The following is a 25372-nucleotide window of genomic DNA, read 5'->3' on the forward strand; positions in this document are numbered from 1 at the left end:
TCCTGTCAGTCTTTTTCTATTGTTTGCTGCAACTTGAAATTTCATTTTTATCAAAAGGAAAACACCCTCAATCAGGTGTGATATGGAGCTACAGACAGAAAGAGCTAATTCTCCTCTGAAATCTAGGCATCCAGACTCATTTTTCTGTGCAGAACAGAAAGTTTGCAGCCAGAATTGCCTCAAAATCACTATCTTTTTTAAATGCAAATTAATCCAGTCATGCTACTTGCTTCCCAGTGTTGACCACCAATGAAAAAGTTTTCCCAGACAGATAAACCAGAAATTTTCTGTGGTTATTCCATGTCCTCAGTTTAAACCTCCAAGTCTTATTACTCTGTCCTGCCTAATATTTGAAGTAAAAAAATATCCCAGCTTTTGTCATTCAGTTTATTAATGAAAAGATCCAATTGAAAGAAAGACTACAGCAGACTCCTCATAAGCCAAATTTAATCCTGCTGAAAATTCAATAAATTCAAAATTATGCTTTCCTTTTGTTTTTCATCCTTCCAGCCAATTTCTTTAGTGCATTATCCTCCATGAACTCACTGCTCCTTACACAAAGCAAAGATTAGTTTGATAAGATTTTCCATGGGCAGTGCACAAAGAAACTCCAAGAACACAAAGGGGAAAAAGCAATGAACACTCAAAAGCTTGTCTGCAGAAGGACGCATAACAAGGCATAAAAGTTCCCCACAAAGATCTGTGCATCCTGTGCACTCCAAAAGCAGCCTCTGAACTACAGAAGGCAACAGCAAGCAACTCATTTGTTGGAACAGTGAAGGATTAGATCTTACCTTTTCTCCTTTTTCTCCTATGCCATAGGCTTTGCCCTAGAAATGAAAAAAGAGGGGAAAATGTACATTTGAAAACAAGGATATCAAACAACACTACAAATACATATTTCATGATTTCCTTGTTATGTATCCAAGATCTATCTCTCTTTATATATAGACACACAAGTCACCTCACAGCTACTATAGGGAAAGCAATTTTCCTTGGGCATAATTCCTTGATAATAATTCAGTGACAAAATAAACTAAAAAACTTATCCCAAATTCTCCTACTGCAGCCAGAAAAACATCTTATTTTTTATTCATGGAAGAGTCTGATGCTACATTTCCAAAAGCAACGTTGCCAACAAGGCTTACTGGAATGAATTTTACATAGGGTTAAAGATTTTCTTGCCTAAAAACTCAGTCTGGCATTTGCATTAATTGCAGCTGGGGAAGGCTGTATCTTGGTCATCTGACTGTAAATAGTCGAGAGAGATTTGCATCTTCTTTGTGTTCAGTTGCCTCATATTGTCCCCAGCAGAGGTGCAGCTGTGATATAATCAAGTGCATCCAAGTCACATACTTAATTAGAAGGTCCATACTAAGTCAGTTATCAGCTGTACCCAGGGCTGAACCCTCCATTTCCCCCTCTCCAAGAGAGGACAGTGAATGCCAGGAAGATCAGATTCCTCCTGGGATTCAGGTCCAGCAGAGGGAACAGCTTCAACCAGGGCACACAACGCTGTGAGCAGGTTCTCAACATGAAGGAGAAAACAGCTACTTACATTTTCATCTCCTTTAGCAAAATCATTGGATGTTTCTTACTTACTGACTCTCCTTTTTCTCCTCGGAGTCCAGGAAGCCCTGGGATGCCTCTTTCTCCCTTGAAATAGAAAATGTTTTATTATCACAGAGTTAATTCATTCCTTTCTTAGACAAAGAAGGAAAGTGATGCAACAAGGGTTTGACTGAAATTATGGACACTTTTGCTCCCACCAGTCTCTACAGCCAAGATTTCAGCTCCTGCCCTGAGGACTGGGTGTACCTAATTGCATGTCTTGAATATCCAAGTCTTCAGATTGATTTTCTATTCTATTTTTCATATGAAAATACAGGTAGAAGCCTTCAGAGTGCACTGGCAAGACAGAGTTTTCTCCTGTGAGGTACTTCAAAAGTCCTTGATTTTTATTAAGAGAGGAGGTACTTGGAAATGTGCTTTGCAGAAGACTTAGAGTGCACATGCCTAAAATACTCAAAAAATAAACCTGAGAATACTGTTAAGATTTGAGAGTTTTTTGTTGTTTTTCTTTTTAATTCAAAACCCTTGTTTTCAGTCACACTAAATTTTCAGTGTCAGGTAACTCTTCCCTCCCACAAGTGTGCAGCACACACAGAGTCACTCTTTCTGCTTGTTCCAATGACAGAGAGGGAAAGGAACATAGAAAAGAGACAGTTGAAAAGGTACAATTTCTGATGGTTGGAAAAATTATAACTGGAGAAAGACATCCATAGGGAGGAAAGGAGAAAAACGGTCAATCAAAAACCAAGCGAAATTTTCTTTCACTTTTCTCCTAAAAAGGACAGGGGTAAAAGGGATAAAGAATCAAAGAATATACAAAATTTCATAAATATTTATCAGATACAGAACTAGAAGTGTTACCAAACCCAGCGAGTGCAGAAAAAATACCCGTAAATCATTTTCACACACTGCTCTGTGGTCTCAAAACCAGAGGAAGGACCAGCTGAGGATATATCCACTACTAGAACTAGTTTAGGGCTATGTGCAGTGTCACCATCAGTTCAATTCCTCCAGCACTGGGAGCTGCTGGGGAGGAGAGGGCTCTGCCCACACACCTCTACCTAGCTCCTTCCTGATTCTCACCCAAAATGTACAAACCAGAAACCTGCTGTGCTGAGCATCTCATCCCTCACTAACAAATACAACGTGCTCACCTATTTGTGCCTCCCATCGTTTTTTGCTAGTAGGGAATTTAGGCACTGTGGACTTCAGTACAGACTTAATACCAAGCTGAAAAAGTCTCAGACCTGGAGCAGAACCCTCCAGTACCACAGCATCAATAAGTCTGATGACCCCTGCTCTCCCCAAATCTCCCCACATGGACCACAGCAGGATTTAATTTTGTGTCTATCCAATTTATCCTGATCTATGCCCCCTCAAAAAATGTGCTTAGCAGCACCAGACACTGAAAACATTTGCCAGGATCATGCTTTCTTTTCCCCAGGTGAAGAAATGCTTTTGAAAGCACAGGAAATATGAGGTTTCTTTCTTTAACCTGTTTTGTTTTTTTGCTGAAAGAAAGAAAACTCACAGAATAAGTAGCATATATGCAAAAGTTATGTCACAGTAATATTAAGAAGGCTGTGGTAAAATTCATAAAAATTTTTATGCAGCCATCTCTTTTAAGTCACTGAAAGTACAAAACCTTTCTAATTTGGAGGAAAAGATATATCTTGCTAGAGCTTGTCTAATATATTGGACTTCACAAAGTTCACAACGGCAGGTAAGAATTGTAATTTCTATGTGGACAAAAACGTCTCACACAGAATTTTCTGTAAACTTGGATCAATAGCAATGCTGGAAGAGAGAAGAAGCCTGTTGATCATCAGCCCAGTGCCCCAACCAGCCATCCTGGCTGCCTGCAAACAACACAGCCTGCAGAGGGACTGTAGAAGGAAAATAAATCAGACTGGGTTGTCATTACCATCTAAAATTTATCAATAGGACCCAGTTTCAGATGTTAGCCAATTCTGCCACAGCTATTTCCTGCCTAGCTGTTTCCCAATACGATCCTTTACCAAATATCGTTCCAAAACACATCAACTGTGTTTCCATGCATTACCCTCAGTTTGGCAGCATGGGGGATAGAGGCAGAGGTGTTTATCTCCCAGGATTTTTTTCAACTTTTTTAATAACTGCAAGCTCTCCTGTTTTGCCCTGCCTTTGAAGACTGAGAGATCAGAAACTCATTATCTTCATCTTTCTTACATAAATACCAGGTGGTAATGTTGGGGAGTTGCAAATAGCATTGAATTCCTTGCCAAGGCCGGCATTTTAGCCTGGTTAGCTCTCAGTAACATTGCAGAGAGAGAGAAGAAGAGCAAAATTCTTTCTTGAACATAGAACAAGGACTGTGACAAGCTGGTCCTTGGCAACAGTGATGTAAGAACTGCTGTCAAGAGTAGTGTATGTTATTGAATCACAACGTCTTTGCAAGCTGGGAGAAAAATCTATTACATGCCTTATTTAGCAGATAGAGAAGCCAAGTCATTTGTCTCAAGTCATCACATTTGTACTAAATTGTTGTCAGATCCCAGATTTAAATGGCATCATCCCCAGGTCCTTGAGACTGTGATGCAGTCCTGCCTTGTCTGTGTACAAGTCTCAAACCACTACAGCCAGAAGAATGTCACACAGGAGTGGGGCAGCCCTTTTGGGGTCTGTTCCAGAAAACCTGCTGATGCTGTGCTTGTAGATACACTCCTCTGTGTTCCACTAGTGTGACCTGCACCCAGCACTGTCCCATGTGACACACTGGGACACCCTCACCAGCACACAGACCTTGGCAAAGCAGGGAAAGACAATGGGATCTTGGTATAGGGCCCTTTTATCATTATCATCATTGCCTTTTCTGCAACCTCCTCACAACAGTCATGGCTTTGCCATTCCTTAAAATAGCCCATCGCTATTTAAGCTGTCACAGATTAAAATAGAAAGCTCCTATTTATATATATGTGGAAGCATAAGGAACCTTTTTCTGTGCTTTCAGCCAGGCACATTTGAGCAGTAATGAGCCCATGTTCTTTCATCTCAGCCTCCAAAAGGCATATTCTTGTCTCCAAAACTTCTCCTTGCAGACAGCAGACCAAGCTTTGCCAAAAGACAACACACCTCTGAGGACATTTGACCTAAGACCCAGAGATTTCTCCTTTCCCCTCCCGCAGTCTTTCATAATAACTGAGTGACTTTTGGTGGGATACAACTCGGTTATTTACCAAACAGGTATAAATTCAGTGACTCAATTTGCAGAAGCGATTCAGATGGAAATAGTTTTGAATACAACTTTTTTCCCCAACATCTTTTCACAGATAGTAAAACTGGGAACCACCAACACCACCAACTTTCACCTTTCCAGCAATGTTGAGTCTCTGTTTTCTTCCAGTACAAGTGCTCCTTGTGAGTCTATTGCTTCATGGCTCTATTTGTAAACAGGCACAGAAGGAAAATGTGCCCATGCTGAATGCACACACGTGTGTATCAAAGAGGCTTGCAGAACGTGCAGGGTAATACAAAGGCTGCACTGTGAAACTTGAAACAGACATCACGACCACTCTCCTACTCTTTTATCTAGGAAGAAGAGTACTGAGGGAAGTGTCCTATATTTAACACCATGACTCAGACATCTTGCTAAGGATAGCAGATTGCAACTGATTCTTTACCCCTAGTCTCAAGATTTTCTCGAGTGTGACTGGAAGGCTGCTACCTAAACTGTGCACATGTATTACTGCTGAGCAAGGAACAGCATGGAAGCATGACCTTGTTTTCCAGGTGACCTACCATGGAAGCTGTGCATGACCTAGTGAATAACAGTAACTTGCAAAAATGCCAGTTTAGAAGATGCACAAAAGGATTTTGCAACACATTTACTCTAAGAATGGAATCAAGCAGCAATGGAGAAGCCTAAATGCAAGCATAAAATGAATATAAAAGATGGCTAGAGCCTCCTGCAGTCCCAGGCTCACCCAAAACTGCCTGAACTTAGTCATATGTTAAATTGACTCTGATTTCTCAAAATCTTCAACTCCTCAACTTGCTCTGATATTGTTTCACTGTTGTTTTTTTTAATTAAATAAATGAACTAGCACATATTACTGACCTTTTGACCTTTGGGACCTTCAAAGCCAAGTGGACCCCTCTCCCCCTAAGACAAAAAAGACATGATTAATCAAACTGATCTTCTCATTTTATATTCAAGCAAGGGGCCCAATCATACATCTACTGAGGACAACAAAAATGTTTTCAGGTTTAAGCAGAGAAGAGAATAAAGCTGACATGCCCTCAGGAGCAATGACAATGAAGCTGGTCTCTCAGAGGTCCCAGTCAGAGCCAGAACAAGCAAGAACATTGCTTTTAAAAGCTATGAGATTTTTTTTCAATGTGGCCACATTTACCTTCAGAATCTGTTTTATTTTATTTGCAAAAGGATGTACATAACTGGGCTGGATAAGAACAATCACTTTGTTTTCAATGCTGTTACCAGGTCTACCAGCATGATCAGAATCACTGAATCAGGTAAAGAGAAAACACCTGGGGAAACTTCCATTACCTCTAAAGACATCCCAAATGAAACACACTTGTCTCAACACTCACCTTTTGTCCAGGAGGACAGGAGCAGTTGAAAATCTTCAGATGTCCAACTTGCTCACTGCCAGCAGTGGGCCTCACTTCCAGGGGAGGTGCTTCTGTCAGGACCGTGACCTGGCACTGCACCCAAACACCCAAGGTCAGGACAAAGCCTTTGATGCTGGAAAGTTTCCCCTTCCACCCTCTTTAGACAAATCCCAGAGGCACTACTGTGTAATGCACAGCCAAATGTGTCCTCATGAGGAATGAAATCCCACAAAAGCCATTCATCCAAGCAATAGGGGAAAATGTGGCAAAATGAACAATGAACCTCTCTAACCAAGACTGAGGGAAGAAGAGTGAAAGGAGGGTATAAGTTTCTAGTGAGATTTGGGCACAGGAAAATAAGCTGCAACTGGCACTGTTTTTAGCTGTTCCCAAATAAAACCAGTGGGGAACATGTTGAATATTTCATGCTGCATTTCTGTTGCTCCATCATCACTTCAGGGTTTTGTTTCCCCTGACAGTTTGACAAGGAAAGCGGAACTTGGAAACTTCAAATTCCTCATACTCATCCCTCTGCAGTGGTCCTCCTCTGGCACTGCTACAGGGCCAATTACATAGTTAGGTTTCAATCACCCTTATTAAACAAAATTATAATCCCACACTGCCACATATTCCCTGATTTATGTAATAGATTTCAATGAAGAGTGTTCATGTGAAAATGAATAAATGACAAAAAGGAGCTTACTGGTCCAGAGGGAATGTCGCAGCAGGTCTCCAGCTCGGCGTGCCGGGAATCACAGTAAATCACCATCCGCTGAAGATCAAACTGGGAGACAAAGGGAGGCAACAGTCTCAGAGACAGTGAATTATTAAAGGCTGTGTGTCCTTTTGCTTGGCCACAAGCAGTGCAGGCAAATACAAAGAAAAACCAGACGGTGCTAACTTCAGAGCGGTTCTATGGATCCTGTGGTCAATCTCTATCTCCCCCTATCAATAATAGACCAATATCTCAGCATGCTCCAAGAGGTGAGATAATAAGACCCTGAAAAGGCCTATTCAAATTCTGGTGCAGGTTTTCATGCTAATCCCCATGTTCTGGCCAAATTTCTGTCTGAGAAGACACATCCTGGCCACGTCTATCCCTCCTAGAATTTCATCTAGACACAAGGTCTGTTTTTCTCCTGTTGCGCCTTGCATCTTCTGACCATTTATTCCTGCGTGAGAAACGTTATGAATACATTTGATATGCATGTGCCATCCATTTTGCACAGCTAAGAAAGATTATACAAGTCTCAAACACAAAACGATCACACATAAATTATAACAGGGTAACACTGCTGCTGGACAATCAGCCTGTGTGTCTCGACTTTGGTTCATTTGTCAAGTTGTAAATTTGAGTTTGGTTCAGCCAAGTTATAAATTCAGAACACTGTTTTCATCCATTAATATGGCTTTTGCTCTATAAACTTAATATCTGAGGAATGGAGAATATATTACAACTCTCCTGAGTTAACAAGCTTCTTTTTTTCCCCATCTCTTTCTGTCACATGTGGAAACATTCATAATGCCAAGATCAGATGGAGAAAGACCTTTCTGTGTAATTCAGTACCCAGTTTGATGATATTTGCATACGATTTTGTCTCTGCTTCTAAGTGTAACACATTCTGTGACTAGACAGAAAGATGAAATAAACTTCTCATTTTTAATCTCTCTTATGGAGATACAGTCTCACATAAAAATACAGCAAGTCCTGTACATCATAAGCTGCCAATCTGTGTTTGCTATGTAACACTGGCAGCATTTCAGCAATGCTGTCTCAGGAAAAGGGTCGATCACAACATAACCCCCAAAACCCCACTCATTCACAGACTGCAAACCCAAAGCTGAATGTTACCCCAGCTCTAATCAGCAAGTGCAGTACTTACATCAATGGGGACGCTGTCATACAAGCGTTTGCCAATCACAGTCTTTCCCTGAATGTCAATGTTCTCCCTGTCTTCAATGGGCAGCATCTGCACCAGCTTGCAGTCTATGTACAGCGAGACAGCCTTGGCCTGGATGCTGAGGGCGATTTTGTGCCAGTTGCGGTCAAACAGGTCACTGACCCGTGTGTTTCGGAAGACCACCCTGACAGCGTCCTTGGTGAGTCCAACGGCGTTGTACTCCACAGCTTTGTTCTCTCCATCCAGCCGGATCGAGACCTGCAAGGAAACAGAAGGGGGTTTGCTGAGGAAGAAAGCCTTCCCCTTTCTCCTGACTGCTTTCCACCACCACCGACACCCCAAAGCCAGGGATGGCACAGGCTGTGGTGAGAAGCCCAAGCAAAGAGCAGAGGACAAAATTTTGTGGGAGATGTGGACAGGGAGCCTACGCCTGTGCTGGTAAATAAGATGGGGCTGCACAGGTTTTGGTGCAGACCCATGACCAGCTAAAGCCTCCTCCTGTGAGTACAACCCTTGGCATGGTTTCAGCACAGGCCACCTTGCTGCTGTGCTGGGTGGTAACACAGCTCAAGGGCACCTCTCCAAAGGCACAAAGCTGGACCTGGTTTGGATTCCTCTATCCTGTGTACTGCTCCACTACTTCCCAGCAGGCTCTTTACTCCCATCACATGCCCTCAACTGTCCCCTGGGATATGGAAAAATATCTCACTGCTGGTATGAAACCAGCCTGCTGAGCTGTGGCACTGCCCACACTTTATTTCAGGTGCTTTGAATAGAAAACTACAGCTACACCCCGTCCCCTGTCCTGCAAGCTACAGAGCAGGCAAAAATAGGTTTTTGAAGACATGCAACTTTTGAGTTCATTTACAAATTGGATCTTCTTTCACCAAAGTCAGGCAGTTACCAGCAAGCAGCAGGGAATGGAGCAGGCAGAGCCAGGAATGGTGTATCCACAAGCTGCAGGGCTGGAAGGAGTTTGGGCCACCTTGGCACCACGCTGTGAGTGATGTGAGGAGCCCGGGGTAGGCTGACTCCACATCTGACCCAACTTCTCCGTGCAGCTGAGCATTGCTCTGGCTGGGAATGCCAGCTCGGATCAGTGTTGGCTCAGGAGTGCCTGCATCTCTGAACTGTGCAGGTCTGCAAGGGAGTGGCCAAACCACAACCAACTTTACATGAAAGGAGGCTGATGGGGCTCCAAGGCACTTCTGGCACCACAATTTAAGGCACTTTTGAAATTATTACTGGAAATATTGAGTGTTTTTTTCTCTTCTCACTTGAGCAGCTCAAGCTTTCAACTTCCTTCTAGAAATACTAAGTGATTCACACATTCTCACTCTGCAGCAACTAGGAATGCATGTGGCACAGTAAACCAATTTCATTTAACAAAGTGCAGCTGATAATAGCTTTCATATAAACCTTTTACCATTGTCTCAAACCCAGTTATCTAACTCTTCAAACTGCACTTATCCTTCACTGAGAGCTCCCAAAATCCTTTTAAATACCGGTCCCAAAGCAGCAATACTGAATTATTTTAACTATGTGAGCCCATGCTGACAGCCCACGTTAGAGTCCTAGGTAATGCTATCACCACTATATTTGGTGCTGAGCAAAAAAATGTACAGCCCATCCAAACCACTCCCTATGAAGCACCATCAAAAACCTCAACTCTGCCAAGCTGCTAAGAACATGTTGTGTAGGGACAAACAGCCCTTTAGTACACACTTATAGTATGTTTTTCCTGAGAACCTGAAAGTACTTGGAAAAGAAATTATTAAATCAAATTGTGCAGCAGTCAGGACTCAGGGTTATGGAGCTATAATAGGTGTTGTTACACCCACATCCAGAACAGGAACCCATAATTTACAGGATACCTAGAAGTCTGGCAAAACCTGACATAATTCACTGCTCTGTAGTACATCTCTGTGACATCTTTTTCCAAGCAGGCAAAATATTTTCCCTAAGTAGAACTGTCTGAACAAAACAACCAAAAACCCAACACTAGTTTCAAGAGCAAGGATGGTATTTTTTTGTCCCCCTTTCCAACTAACACATTTACCTGCATTCTAATAAGAACCAAGGTGTATACAAACCTTTCTTCAGGGTTTGAACTAAAACATTTTCAGCCAAATGCACTAAAAAAGTAATGGGATTTTTATTAGCTCGTAAGAAAAAGGAGTGGGAGGTTAAGGCAAGAAAATTAGCACATGGCAAAAAAAAAAAATAAAAAGAAGGCTGTTCCTGCTGTCTGCATGTTGGGGTTTTAAGAGATCTAGGTTTTTTTCTGTTAAAGGAATTTTCCCCCATTCTGTTACTAAGACGATAAATCGCTGGGTGCTTAAGAGAAGACAAAAGGGCCTGGCCACTCTTTTGTTTCACCTGGGTGTGGGTTCAGTTCGCTCTCAGCGTCAGGAGAGAGAAGCTGGAGAGAAAGGAGCTGCTGGTTCCTTTTTTTCGGCCATTTTTCTTTCTGCTGGAAACAACGCCGGGACCCCAAAAGCCGCTTCCCTGCCCTGCTGGAGGCCGGGCTGTGGCTGCCCTGCCCCGCTGCTGCTTCGAGCTTTCGCTGCGTTGTAGCCCTGCTCGCCCTGCCTGCCTGGACCTTCGGGGGGTTCCCCTTTTGGATACATCTCGTCTGCCACCCGGGATTTGTGTTTGTGCCTGCCACTCCAGCCTGCCGTTCCAGCCTGCTGTTCCCGAGAGTCCGGGATCGGCTGCCCAGGGGTTTGTGAAGCCTTTGTTCCATCCCTTCCCGGGATCCCAGGGCACCGGTGCCGCGTGCTCCCCGAGCTCGCTCCGGAGCGCCCCCTGCAGCCGCGGGGGAACCATCGCACCTGCCCTGCTCACCGGGAGCCGCCAGCGCCCCTGCCGGCTGCGAGTGGAACTGCACCCGAGGGGAAAGGGCCGGACAGCTGAGAGGGCTGGGACTGGGTTTGTGATTGCTGTTACTGCCAGAGGTATTGCTGTTTGTTTGACTGGTTATATATATATAGTAAAGAACTGTTATTCCTATTTCCCACATCTTTGCCTAAAGGCCCTTGATTTCAAAATTATAATAACTCAGAGGGAAAGGGGTTATATCTGCCACTTCAAGGGAGGCTTCTGCCTTCCTTAGCAGACACCTGTCTTTCAAAACCAAGACACTGCAAAAGGGCCTCTTACCTGTGGTATGCCGTACTTGTCTATAATCTGCCAGATATACCAGTCTTCTTTCCTGGAAGCCTTCCGGAATTTGAAAGTAGTTACAAAGGCATATTCATCAGGCAGGCCTTGTGGAAATACATCCCTGGCATGGGAGGGGAAAAAGAGCAATGTATCAGGCTTAGCAGTGAAGAGCAGAACGTCTAAAACTCTCTCCATGTCCCAGCAACACTTTCTAAAAGTATCATAGTTCCTAAAAATCTGCTTTATTCGGAAGCCTGGAGAGAGATGAACATCAGCTTGTGCCCTCCAGGTTCTGTCTTTGTGGAGCCCTTTTATCATTCCAATGGTGAAGCTCTCAAACTGGATAAAATGTAAAAGAAATCTGCAGTTGAGTATCCACCATGTTAAAAACGTTGTTTTTCACTTCATGCTTCCACTCACACAATGTGTAAATAATTCTGTTCTGCTCCAGATGCACTGGAGACCTGTGCCTCCCAAGAATGGCCAGGAACACCCAAAACCTTCTATAAAGCCATCAAATTATAGCAACAACATTATAATATCTGCCCCAAAACAGGCACTACAGCTCATGTCTTTCCAAGATATTCCTTAGCTGGTGGCCCTGGATAACAGAAGCTTCTGAAATCAAACATTGCAAACACATCAGGCAGAAGTTTACTCAGCCTGACACCACAACCCCTGCATGTAACCAAACATATGAAGTAACCAAATCCAACACTGAACACTGTTTTTCTCTAGTCCAGCATAAAAACCTGGCATAACATAGGGAAGCAGGGCTGGACAGAAGGGATAAATAATCCAGTATTACTAATTTTTTTGTTACTAGCCATTATTGGATGCCTAAGAACAAGAATGAACAGAAAAAACATCTCTCTCCTACCTCCAGATCTTTGGAATCCAGGAGTTTAATTCAGAGACAAATGAAATTTCTATATCAATAAATTTTTATGGATTTATCTCATTTAGACTTCTGCATCCTCCTCTTGTACTCAGGTAGACTTATGACATTCATGACTTGCCTTGACAAGGAATCACCCTCTGCTGCCCATTGCATGATGGGCATCCTCCTGTTTGTTTAGGTCCTAACTCAGTTCTTATCAGGGACAACACAATGAACCTATTCTTTTTCTATCTTTTATACCACACATGATTTTTCAAACTTTGCTTGTAATGCCTCTAAGCCACCTGTTTTCCCACCTGAAGAGTCACAGTTAACATTGTTCTTCATGCTCAAGCCAACCAGCTCCTTTCATCATTCCTAAAGAAACCCTTCCCAAATATAATGTCTTTGCTTCAGGATATCTGAGTAGTCAGGCATAAACACTCGATAGAAAACAAAACATAATGGCAGCAATTAATGAAGAGCAAACTATGAAGATATTGTCTTAATGTTGAATAGTTGACATAATCCATCACTATGCAGAAATTGGCACAGTTCAAGGCACACAAAACTAGAGGCCTTTAATTGTATTAAAAGCAAACAGTCCTCAAAATTTCCAGAATACTGTTTTGCAATTGCAGCAAAGGTTGAGATCCAGTCTTTCCTAATGCCAAAATATTCAATCATATTTTAATCTGTGCTTTGAATCTCCTATCTTTTCAGACAAGTTATAAATTCAGAACACTCTGTTTTCATCCATTAATATGGCTTTTGCTGTATAAAGTTCCCCTGCAGGATATGCATCATTTTAAGTTGGTTTTCCCTCTGGGGACACAGAGACTCTCTGAATTCTTCCAGCACAGAAGAAAATTGAACCAGGCTCCCACTAGCTCCCCTACAAAATCCTTCCTTTAGGAGAGCAGACAAGGCTGTCTCACTTTTTGGTACTAGTTATTTTAACCAGGGAGGCCCCAGTTGCCTGGAAGTTAGCAAAGCTACAAGAAGAACCAGAAGGAGCACCTGGAGGTGAACAGAAGTAGGATGCAGAAGGAGCATTGCCTTAAACTAGATACTAGGAAAAAATTCTTTACTGGAAAGGTGGTCAGGCACTGGAACTGTCTGCTCAGGAAGTGGTGGATTTGCCATCACTGAAAATGTTCAAATAAAAGTGTAGATGTGGCACTTGGGAACATGGTTTAGTGGTGAACGTGGAAGTGTAGGATAACTGTTGGACTCAGTGATCTTATAGGGCTTTTCCAAAGTTAACGATTTTATGGTTCTGGACAGCTTTGAGCTGGGTACAGGAATATCATCATGCAAGCTTAATTTCAAAAAGGGTTTTCAGATGCTTAATACCCACAGAAATAACTGGGAGTTAGGTACCTAAATATCCCTGTGAGCCTGGCCACACCTCATCACACAAGGCTGACAAACAGCCCATCAAGTAGATTTAAACTGACAGAAAGCCATAATGACCCATTACCTGCCACCCTCAACTGATTTTTAAAGCTGCTGAGGAACCAGATGCAAGTTTCCAACAGAGAAAAGTTTCATGCCAAAAGCAAGTCTAAAGGCACTCTCATTGCTTTGAAGATGTGACAAAAGCTGTTTCTGAAGTCATTGGTCCCTGTATGTTTTACAGAGCTGCATTGCTACATAAATAACAAAAACTTTGTTGAGGAGTTTTAACTTATTTCCTCATTTAAAAACTATCTCCATCTAGAAGTTCAGCTTTACTTGGGGATCCAAGAGCAGGGATTGCTGTCCCCAGAAATGTTTTATGTTCTTCTTTCACACAAGGCTGAACTGAACTGATGATCGATATTGTGGAACTTTGCTGGTACCGACAGGGAGCATTCTGCCCGCTCTTTGTTCTATAATTCTGACAACAGGATAGATTGCAGAAGAGGCCCTAATAAAACTCCAAGACAAAATAATCCCCTAGTGCTGAAGGTTAGTCTAAGAGTCAATTAACTCAACTACAAGGTCAGGTGAATCACAACTTGTACAAAGAAAAAAAATTTAATAAGAAGGCAGAAAACTCTCTTAACCATTGCTGAATTTCAATATATAGCAACCTCACATGCTTTAATTTTCAATAAGAGCTTTCATCTGGGACAATAAGCATGAGATCCCACATCTATCATAACCCTGTGGAAAAAATGATAGTATCAGTTCTCATTTCAGACACTGAATATAACAGCATTTAATAGGTGTTTGGTGAGGAAGAGTGTAGTTAATGTACTTGAGCAATCTGACCAATTTTACAAAGCTAAAACCCACTAATATGAAATGTAACCCACTAAGATCTGCAAAACCAAGTTGAAGAAAGCCAGTTCATTTCCATATGCTTCTCATCACCAGAGGGTCTTAGAATGACAGGAGAAAAAAATAAAAATAAAAAAGGGAAAAGGAAAAAGGAAAAAGGCTGTGGAAGGATGTGTCTCATACATCTTTGGCAGGCATCTTTTTGGCTTCTACTTCAGAAACCTCAGTGATGGAAAAGATACAACCTCTCCAGGTAATTTCTTCCTGTGTTTCTCTGTCCTACATGCTGTAAGAAAAAGGAATCTATCCTAAATCTCACTTGCTGTAGTTTAATTTTCCCAAAACAACTTTTTTCCACAAGAAGCCATGTGAACAACTTGTTCTCCTCTCCTTGCTGCAGTCTTTTCTCAGTTTCTCAGCTCTCCCTACAGTCCTTTACTCTCCACAAGACCGAAAAAGCCTTCAGTCATTCCACCTCCATCATGCTTTATCTCCTTTACCTTGTTAGAAATAGGAGACAGTGAGGGACCTCTTGAGATCATCTTATCTAAAAATATTTTTCTTGTGTTTAGATTTAATGGATTTAAATTGTTCCTATTCCTTCTTGTCCTGTCAATGAATATGACTAAAAGGATTCTGGCTCCATAATCTTTGTTTCCTCCCCATCAGGTATTTATACACATGGGTAAGATCCTCCCTCCCTGACTCTTCCCTTCTCTAAGATGAACAAGCTTTTTTGTCTCTGCTGTTCTCAATATGAAGTATTTGTTTGGGAAAAGTAAAAAACAAGGAAACTTTCAACAGGTTCCATATTCAGTGTAGGAGGTTTCAGTAGCTTTTTGTACAATTTCTTCCCTGGGAAGGAGACAAATGATGAGACTAGGGCAGGACCCCATGGAGAAACCTAAGGCAGGTGACTGCAGTCAAAGCTGATGTCAGGAGACACAATCCCCAGAAATACACACCAAGGTATACATGCCCTAAACAACCCAAGACTCTGTACTGGTACAACACTATCCCAATATAAAGAGCAAAGAGATCACGACTAGATCAAGCATCAGGTAATTCTGTGAGGTGGTAGCCAAGATCATCATCAAGTCAGGCTGGAACCACACCAGGAAAGAGAAAACTGAGGGATGGACATGGTCAGGGGGAGGGTCCTGGGAGATATAGATAGATGACAGAACAAAAGAGTGAGCCAAAATCTTGGCATTAGACAAGACACCAGTAATGAGAAACAAGCCTGAGCATCCAAAACCAGAAGTCTGGGGCACAGTTTTGGCCAGAAGATCCACTGAGGAGCCATGAACATACAGCAGGACAGCCCCAGCTACATGAAGAGTGGGGACAAGCACCAGCCAGATTTTGGGGCCAGTCCTCAGACAGGTACAGACACCTGTGTGTCCTTCAGTGATCAGGTCCTTGACTGCAGCCAAGCTCTGGCTGCTGGGTTTGCTTGCTCACAGATGATGCCTCACCACAAAGAGGAAGAAAGTTCATAGCTGTAGGTTACAGATCAGAAGATGAGTAGGCACATTTCCCAGACAGCTAATCTGGCACTTTGTAGAAGTACTATTGCTTGTATAAAAGGATACAAATCCTTTAAGCAGATAATAAAGTGAATCACATATATTACTCAGTTAATGATTTTGTATCTAATTATGAGATGTTGCTATCAGTTGCTAAACATTGCTGGAGGTTATCTGTGAGCCACAACAGATGTTTTTGTTTGGTTTATTATTCCAGTTATCGGTTTTGTGGAGCTTTACAAGATTTCATTTTCTGTGAGCAATGACCCTATGTGCAGCATCTCAGAGTCCTGGCAAACAAATGCTAAAATGAACCAAATATGCAAACACCTTCCATGGTGTTATATCCATTTGGGTTCATTCCCAAACCACAGGAGTGTGGAAGTTATAATACAAAAGGCTGAAAATTTAAAAGTCTTCCTTGAATTCCATGTTTCAGAATCATCCAAAAGGAATCTTATTCATTTTAATATACTAATTAAGGATGTTTTACTTCTAATTGTCCTGGGCCATAAAATACTGTGCTTATTTTAAAGACAACAGCAACAACAAATAAATGGGCGTAATCTGAGCAGATGGAAAGTCATCACAGCTGGTTGGTCTGGCTTCACTCCCTCAGTCTGAGAAAATAACAACAGAAACAACAACAACAAAGTACTTCAATCCTTATTTTGAAAAAGGGATTCAAATGGACAACTCTGTGTAATCTGTGCTAACTTTCCTCAGCGGTTAATTGCATTCATCCTTGAAAGCGTGCCTTTCTTCCCTGCTGGTTTTTGATGTCAAGTAGCCACTGACTTTCAGTCTACTATGACCCTTATTCAAAGACCCTTTACCAAGCTTTGGTTTCCCAGAGGTTCTCACAAAGAATGATCCCTTCAGTTGTTGGCTGCTTCCTAATTTTACCTGTCTACGCTGTACCTCTTGAATTTATCACTATCCTACTTGCTCCACAGCCCTTCAAACTTTCATTCACTCCATTTCTACCTAATGACTTACGGAAACTAAGGCTGGGCACAGCAGCAGCAGTGACTGAGCTGTGTGATAGGAAGATTATCAGCTCATACGTGACAGTTCCTGTCTGTTCCTTATACTCCAAGGATTGCACTATTTGTCATAGTATCACCCAGAACCCAGAGATCACAGTGAGACAAATGAAATAGGTTTATTCCCATCCAAATGAAATAGGTTGATGGTTTATTCCCATCCACACTCAGACCAGTTATGTATATACCAAACCTAAGATGATTTTAATTAGCTGTGTTGAATGAGATCACTGATCATGACTCTCTTTACCCTTGGACTTGATATCATTTATGGACTCTAGAGAAAACAGTTTTCCTCTCAGTATGTCATATTTTTACTTTTTTTTTTTCTTTAATTGTGTATTAACATGGAAAAAGAGGGGGAGGGGAAAAGAGTACATCAATCCTGTTTGGTTCCAGGATGAAAAAAAAATATTGTGAAATCAAGCAAATGTAATTCATGGGACAATCTCAAAAATGAAGTGAGCTGAGTAAAAGAGCTAAAAACAGATTGAAAAATAAAAGTCCTCATCCATAAGAAGGAAAAGAAGTATTATTGATTTTTTTAAGCTGAAGTTCAAACCAGCATAGAGAAATTTACTGCAAAAATGTTAATGATGACAATTCAATCTATGGCTCACAGTTACTCAGTGCAATTATGCACTCACTCTTTTCAAGGCTAATGCTAGCAGGGCTCAAGTGACAACCCAAAGAAACACTTGTGATAGACTGCAACACTACTGGCAGCCTTAGGTGAGAAAAGACTCTGAGGACTGAATCCATGCTGACACAGGATTAAAACCTGCTCATTCTTCTACAAGGCCAGAACCCATATTTGCTAACTCGTCACAATTTAGCTAATTTCCATCTCAGTGGGAGTGCTACCAAATATTCCCTTTAGAAGCTATTTATGAAGCCCTAAGTTCTTTTGTGAATGTCTTGATACTGCTCCTCAGAACCACTCAGATACACCAAACACAGCTCATATTCTGCCAGGATGGAGCCTGTAGTTACTGCTGAGACTCCTGATCACGTCGTGCATATTCTGTGAGCTGAACTGAAAGAGCTACTCAAAGCAGAAATAAACCTGTAGGTACCAGATAACTACTACAAGGTTAACCTAGAGGAACCAAATAATGTAAGGCAGAGGTTCAGATGAAAATAAAGTGAAAACCCGGAGTACTCACTCAGTTTTCTGAACAACCGGAAAGTTTCCAAGCCGTACATAAGCACTCTGAATCCCATCTTCTTTCATTCCAAAAATCTGCTTCACGCTGAATGAATTCATCAGGTCAAATCCTATCCATTACAGAAACATAAATAAAAGACATTAATCAGGCAGTGGGACATGCCTCCAACTGTAACTACATGGATATCTTAGCCCACAAACTGCACTTCAGAAACGAGTCTTGTTCCTGTTGGGAAAAGCCAGAACAAAATTCTGATATGGTCTAATCCTCTCAGTCAAAAAACTCAAAACCAAGCTTAAATTTAAGCTGTCACAGGCTTGAACAGTGTTTTCCAGAAATTAGTAGCTAATGTTTGCATTGCCACAACATCCTGAAAACGCTGCATAATTCATTAACTCCCATGGTGAAAAATGCACAAGTGCAGGCTAAAGCTCTTATTCATAGTCTAATAGAAAACACAGAATATTCTGGGTTGGAAGGGACCTTCAAAGATCATCTAGTTCCAATCCCTCTGCCATGGGCAGGGACACCTTCCACTAGCCCAGATTGCTCCAAGCCCCATCCAACCTGGTCTTGAACACTTCCAGAGATGGGGCAGTCACAGCTTCTCTGGGCAACCTAGTCTAGTGTCTCCTCACCCGCATTGTAAAAATTTAGTTCTTTATCTCCGATCTAAATCTACCCTCTTTCAGCTTAAAACTGTTGCACCTTGTCCTGTCACTACAGACCTTGATAAAAGGCCTCTTTCTTCCTTACAAGGCCCTTTTATATACTGAAAGGCCATGAGAAAGTCCTCCTGGAGCCTTCACTTCTCCAAGCTGAGCATCCCCAACTTTCTCAAAATTTTTTCACAGCAGAGGTGTTCCAGTCCTCTCTTCTTTTTCATGGACCTCCACTGTGTGTCCACTCCAGTGGTCCAGGTCTTTACTGAAAACTACTTGTCCAAGAAACTTGACTACATACACTTTTCATATCATTTTAATACAACTCAGTCCAATCAACTTATCATTATTGAGAGCTATGAATCTTGATGGAAGACATTTGTCTAAAGCCTCTGACTTTGTTCTAACAAGCTATTTTTAGCTCAATCCTAAACCACACAAGTGAGTCTACACTGCTCCAGTATCAACATGGTCCCAGCCACAATGAACACATGGTTTTGTGACATGAAGTCCCAGCTGCTAAACCATGAGGGACAGGAAGGGTGCAATGGTGCCATGAATGCATCCAGTTCCTGGAGGTGTGAAACTGTGTGGATGCAAACATCCTGCTTTAATCTCCAAACTGGCTCCACAGGATGCAAATCCAAACTATCAGCCACTCCCAGAACCAAACACTCTGTGGAGTTAGAGGCGAAGGCACTGTAAAAGGCATGTTGTGAGCAACTGAGCAGAGAATATGTGTTTTAATGTTATTCAGCCTATTCCAACATCTTCTCCCCCTCACATATGCACAATTGCACATATTAACTCCTGCTTTTGTAATTCCAGCACACAAACCTGATGACATAAGTGTAGCTTATTTGGATAAGTTGCTTTTAAACTATGGCAGTTCTTTCAACTTTGTTCAGTTAGTGAGCTCTTAAAAGTTTTCTAGGATAGATAAACATTTTTATGTGATGAAATTAAGCCTGAAGATTCTTGGGTTTCTTAGTTGTCTTCATGAACCTTTCAGGCTGAAAGGCACTGCAGAGCTTGAAAACAGCTTCAACATGAAAAGGCACCAACCTAATGATATTATTCTTCACATTTATATGAATAAATAGGTGCAAAAACTTGCATGGGCCAGTGCCTAGGCAAATCAAAATAGCAAACAGCAAATAAAATGTAAAGCTTCCATCATTTTCTGGACCTTTTTCAGAAGAAATTGCTTTTTCTGAGGAAATATACTCTTAATTGTTTGCAAAGACAGAAATGGCTGTCTGGTGCCAAGTTGAGGCCTTTAGTACTACAGTAACTTTCCTGGCTGTCAACAGCTTTTCCCTTTTGTCCACTCTATTTTCAGTTATTACTGGGCATTCAGGAGGGCAAATAAAGCAGTTAAGATGCTCCAGGGCCTCATGGCTGCACCTCATAATCACCTCTGCACAACTCCAGTGATACACCCTCTGACACACTGCAATCGGCCACGATTGCAGCTATAAATCAGGGTAAATAGACCCCACCAGAACATGAGAGCTCCCTCCCGGCTGTCACAAACAACACTATGACTTGTCCATACAGCTCATTCCTCTGCACAGTACATATCCATCATCCACACCAGCTACAGGAATTGAGGGAAGCAATTGAGTGTTGCTGGCAGGAAAAGACCACACTGACTGGGAAGGGAAATTGTTAACCATTCACAGGAGAGGAGCTGTGGATGGTGAAGGCTGAAATGCTGCCCAAGTGACGTCCTTATGTCCAGTCACCAGAGGCCTCAAGCTGTGAAATCCTGCTCACCTCATGGGTCCTGTAAAGCTCCCTTGCTAAAAATGCACAAGTGCAAGGTACAGTGACAAGAACGCCCTGCTAAGTTTTCCCATAGTTAGGGCTCAGGCCCAAAGCTGCTCTCATTTTCTCCGACAACTCAAATGAACGTTCACATCATGAGCAACTCTGAAGCTGTGTGCAATAGTATGCTTTTCCAGTAGAAACAAAAGTCAGATTCAATCAATATCTTCTTTTTTTTCCCTGAATTTCCCATCAAAATGCAGTTTCAATGCCTAAAAAACTCCATGAAACATAAACATGGTTATCAAAACTATTTTGCAAACGGAACTTGGTGTAATGAAAATAAGTCACACTCTCACAACATAATCACATTTACATTTAGGATTGGATAAAGCACAAAAGTAAATAACAATGGCATTTTTTTCTTTTATTCAGATTATGGATTGGCAAATCAAAAATTTCTTTCTCTATTTTTATTTAATTGATGAATGATGATGGCTTTTTGAAAGATGTAATGTAGATCCACGGAAACGTTAAGTCCTTAGCTGTGTCAGAGTCCACACTCAAAAGCAAAGGGTTTTTTATTTTAACCACACTATAGATTTGTTCTGTGTCAAATTGAAATATTACCCAACTGGTGAGATAACCTCTACTCTTGGATACTCCATTTACAACCAAAGCCCTTAAGGGTAAGGGGCACTTTGCTTGCTGAAAGATTTCAATAGAATTACAGAAGATTTGTCATCAGGCCATACACTAAAAAAAATTAAGAACTCTGACAAGGATGAGATGCATCTCACCTAATTTTAGCTGTCTGAAAAAGAGACATGTGATGGATGCAGGCTTCCTCAGTTTCCTTGTGAGTCAGCAGAGAAATTTAGAGGTCTTTAAGACAATTCATCTTAAAGACAACTCATCTTAAAGACAGGCTGAACCCCTACCTGGAAGTGCCTCCTTCCATTCAGAGGAGAGGGAGCTCGTACAGATGGGAATTTTCAGAGTACTGAAGTTGTCTGAGATGTATTCTGCTTATCGGGAATGCTATCCATTTTGTGCAGTGAGTAAAGCAGAGGTAAAGAGGACAAAACTGTTAACAAATCACACATAATTTATATTCACATTTCCTCATTTGCCATCAGGATTGAGTAAAGGTTGCAGATTTTTAAATTCAGCTGGATTAACCAGCTATGATTTTCAAAATCACTTCTGAAGAACAAACAAACCCAAAATATTGTTATGTCAGCTGAGAAAGTAGTAAAGGCAGATTACTCAAGTGGAACTGGAAAGAAAACACCTAGGCAAACCTAAAAATGAATTTATGAATTAATTGAACCTCTAAGATTGTTTCAGCTGAAGGACAAGCAAATATATTATTACCATTACTATTACCACTACCACTACTAGTAGTATTACTACTGTTAGTACTAAATTGCTACTATTATAACTATAATTTTGTTTACTTCATGTTCCTGGAAGAATTTTGCATAGATTATGTTCCCTTGACTTCAGGAATGGAGCTGGTGTTGTGAGGGAGACAGCATGAAGCCTTCAGTTTTGACTTTTTAATCCTGAACAACAATATTAATGTAAAAAAATAAGCAATGCTGTGATCATTTCTGTACCACCTGACCAGGACATTTCACCTAGCAGTGTTTGTCCACTAACAGTGGACAAACTGCTCAATGAGATCTTTCCCCAAACAGTTAAATGTGTCACACAGCATTTCTGTGCTGGAGTTACAGCAGAAGTACAGTCTGTTCATTGGTTTTCCCACCACCAAGGAGGCACATATTGTCAGTGGCATATGGAGAGTGAGATGCCACTTCCCAAACTTCCCAGTCATCTCTACAAGTGAATGGGGAAGAACAGACCTGCCTAAATTAGCAAGGACAAAGTTGCTGTTACCTATTGTACCATGCTCAAGCACAGGGTGAAAAGGTAGGATTTTCTTGTTCTCAGCTGCTTTGATTTAAAAGGTGGCTTTTTGTGTTACAGGGCAGGTGTGGTTTCCCAATTGGCTCATGAACTGCTTAATCAGTAATGCCATAAACATGGCATTTAGTAAGATGCGCTTTGATCTTAAGCCTCTTACTTCATTAGAGCTTCTAAAACAATATGGGGCCACTGAAACCCTCTAACATGATTACATCTCCTGAAAAGCAACAGACCCTAGTCCATATTAAAATTAAAATAGAGAGCTGAAAGAGAAGCTCAGATTTGTAACAGTATACTTGGCTTGAAAAGTAATTTCTTATGCACTGCTCTGCTGATCAAATCAGCTGAATGTGTCACTACGTAAGAGTTATAACCCCCTTACAGGAAGCAGCCTGTTTTCCAGAATCAGAAAACACACCCAGATCTTTCTGTTGCAGGGGGAAGATGACAAAACTTGGCACTGGACAATTTATACATCATCTAACTGTAATGTGCAGCCAGAATCTCTTTTACAGGACCAATGTCCACACTGCACCCAGCACCTTAAAGCATGGCCAAAGCATGATCCGACAACTCTGTATTCATCCCATAATCCTACAACCTTTATTTTAAGATAATTATCTGAAGACTTGACTAAAGGGGCCATGGTTGGTTGCCCTGAATATGAGCTGGATTTCTGCCTGGATCCATTAAGGATCTGATATGGGCAGCATGGTGGAAGCTCATGTGTATGTTGAGATTTTCCTGATTGTTCCGTCTTCAGGGGCAAAAACCCCACAAAATAAAAACAGCATCCAAAGCCAGAAAAAGAGAGTAAAAAATGTAATATTTAATAGCCACAAAACACAGCAGTGTGTACATTTGGAAAGGCTTCTCAAAGCAGCACAGAATCACTGACTTCTTATTTTTCCCAAAGAAGATTCTGAAAAGAGTCTCTTGCTTTGTGTTTCCAAGGATCCCAAGATAACACTCACAGGGGGAAAAAGTGGGATACTTCTAATTGTGAAAGTTTTTGGTGAGAAAACAACCTGGAGAGGAATGTGGAAAGTGGTTGAGAAAGGAATCAGGAAAGGCACTGGACATAACAGCCTCAAGTGTGGAGTCTGGGATATATTTACTACAGTGGATTGCCAGCCATGAGCACTAATATCAAACAAAGCAGGTTTTGCAGTAAATGCTCCTGACTCTGGTTTTGCTCAGCCTCCCAGCTGAATTATCAGCCTTGCCAATGCACTGATGAAATATCACCAGTAGCCAAGATCACGGAGGTTGTCATCACCTGCTGGTTCACTGACACTTCTGAAAACAGCAATCTGTGCAGCCTGTGATAAAATTGCACACGTTACTTTTACTGGAGGATAGTCAACGACACTAAACTTTATTGTACACCAGAGCAGTGTATAAATTCCTATGAAAAACAGTAGCACCTGGGAGTCTTCCAGAAAATACATGATCTTGTCTGACATTTCTGCACTCTTGAAAGTTAAGTTTTCACGGATTGCTTGTGACCACAAGGAAGAGCCTGTATGCTCTCAGTGTCCCTTTTAATTCTTCCAGCATGGCCTGCAAGGTTACTGCCACTGTAAAGAGCCCTAGTTTTTGTTACCTATCTTAGTTATTTTCTGCGCTAATATAGACTCTAAAAAAAAAGAGAAAAAAAACCATGCTATCATGCCATAAGATAAGGTTACATGGTGAATTCAATGAGATAGGTCTGGCAAATTAGTTATGTGAAGGCAGAGTATAGACGAGAGTTATTTTTTTCCTCCTGTATCTAAACATTCAGCATCCTTGTCTTCCACAGTGCTCTGTGTTGAAAGCGGCTATTTGTGTCTCAGTTCAGGGCTGGGATAGAAGCAAAAGTGTCCAAATCCCAAAGGGGGGCCACTGACTTTATTCAGCATGCTATTGTCATAGTAGCCATCATCTGCTACAGTATTTTTGCTGTTCCTGACATTTCTTCCTCTACAGGAAAGGAAACCCTGTCAAGAGCTGAGAGAGTATCAGATTTTAGGCATAATTTTAAATCTCCATCTCCAAGGATTTTCTGCCACATCTAATCTAAACCTACACTCTTTCTGTTTGAAGCCATTTCCCCTTGTCCAATCACCACATGCATTTTTAAAATGTCTCTCTCCAGCTTTCTTGTCGGCCCCCTTTAAGTATTGAAGGTTGCAAGAAGGTGTCCTTGGCCCCCTCTCTTCTCCTGGCTGAGCATCCCCAGATCTCTCAGCCTGTCTTCAAAGCAGAGGTTCTCCAGCCCTCTGAGCATATTTCTGGCCTCCTGTGGACTTCCTCCCACAGCTCCACATCCTTCTTATGATGGGTATCCCAGAGCAGCACTTCAGATGGGGTCTCATGAGGACAGAATATAGGAGCACAATCCCCTCCTGCTCTCCATGCGGCTTTGGATGCAGCCCAGGACATGACTGGCTTTTTGGGCTGCAAGTGCACATGGCTGAGACATGTTGAGCTTCTCATCCACCAGCACCCTCCAGTCCTTCTCCTCAGGGCTGCGATCAATACATTCTCTGACTCACGTGCAGGACCTCATACTTGGCCTTGCTGGACTTCATAAGGTTCAGCCCCACCTCTCCAGCCTGTCCAGTTCCCTCTGGATCCCCTTATTCCAGGATGTGACTGCACTCACAGCTTGGTGTGCTCAGCAAACTTGATGAGGGTGCCTCAATCCCACTGCCCATGTCACCAAAAAAATGTCAACCAGTGTCAGCCCCAATACCAACCCCAAGGGATACCAGTCATCACTGGTTTCCACTCAGACATTGAGCCATTGACCACAACAGTTTGAATGCCAACCCATCCAGCGCTTTATCTGAGTGGTCCCTCTGTCCAATCCATGTCTC

The 25372-nt window shown here is 41.8% G+C and overlaps 1 protein-coding gene across 2 annotated transcripts in view; it reads right to left on the bottom strand.

Annotated features, from left to right (window-relative positions):
• The window catches only part of COL22A1 (collagen type XXII alpha 1 chain), a 227815-nt gene that overhangs the window by 126409 nt on the left and 76034 nt on the right, over positions 1–25372 (bottom strand). For both annotated transcript variants that reach the window (XM_048287054.1, XM_048287055.1), the window contains exons 5-12: positions 18139–18250; positions 11247–11370; positions 8067–8342; positions 6887–6967; positions 6163–6276; positions 5669–5713; positions 1603–1656; positions 795–830 (exon numbers count right to left, since the gene is read on the bottom strand). In XM_048287054.1, the coding sequence (XP_048143011.1) occupies positions 795–830; positions 1603–1656; positions 5669–5713; positions 6163–6276; positions 6887–6967; positions 8067–8342; positions 11247–11370; positions 18139–18250 (842 nt within the window). The remainder of the gene's footprint in view (positions 1–794; positions 831–1602; positions 1657–5668; positions 5714–6162; positions 6277–6886; positions 6968–8066; positions 8343–11246; positions 11371–18138; positions 18251–25372) is intronic.

The sequence above is a fragment of the Corvus hawaiiensis genome, chromosome 26 (genome assembly GCF_020740725.1).
Source record: "Corvus hawaiiensis isolate bCorHaw1 chromosome 26, bCorHaw1.pri.cur, whole genome shotgun sequence".
Taxonomy (NCBI): Eukaryota; Metazoa; Chordata; class Aves; order Passeriformes; family Corvidae; genus Corvus; species Corvus hawaiiensis.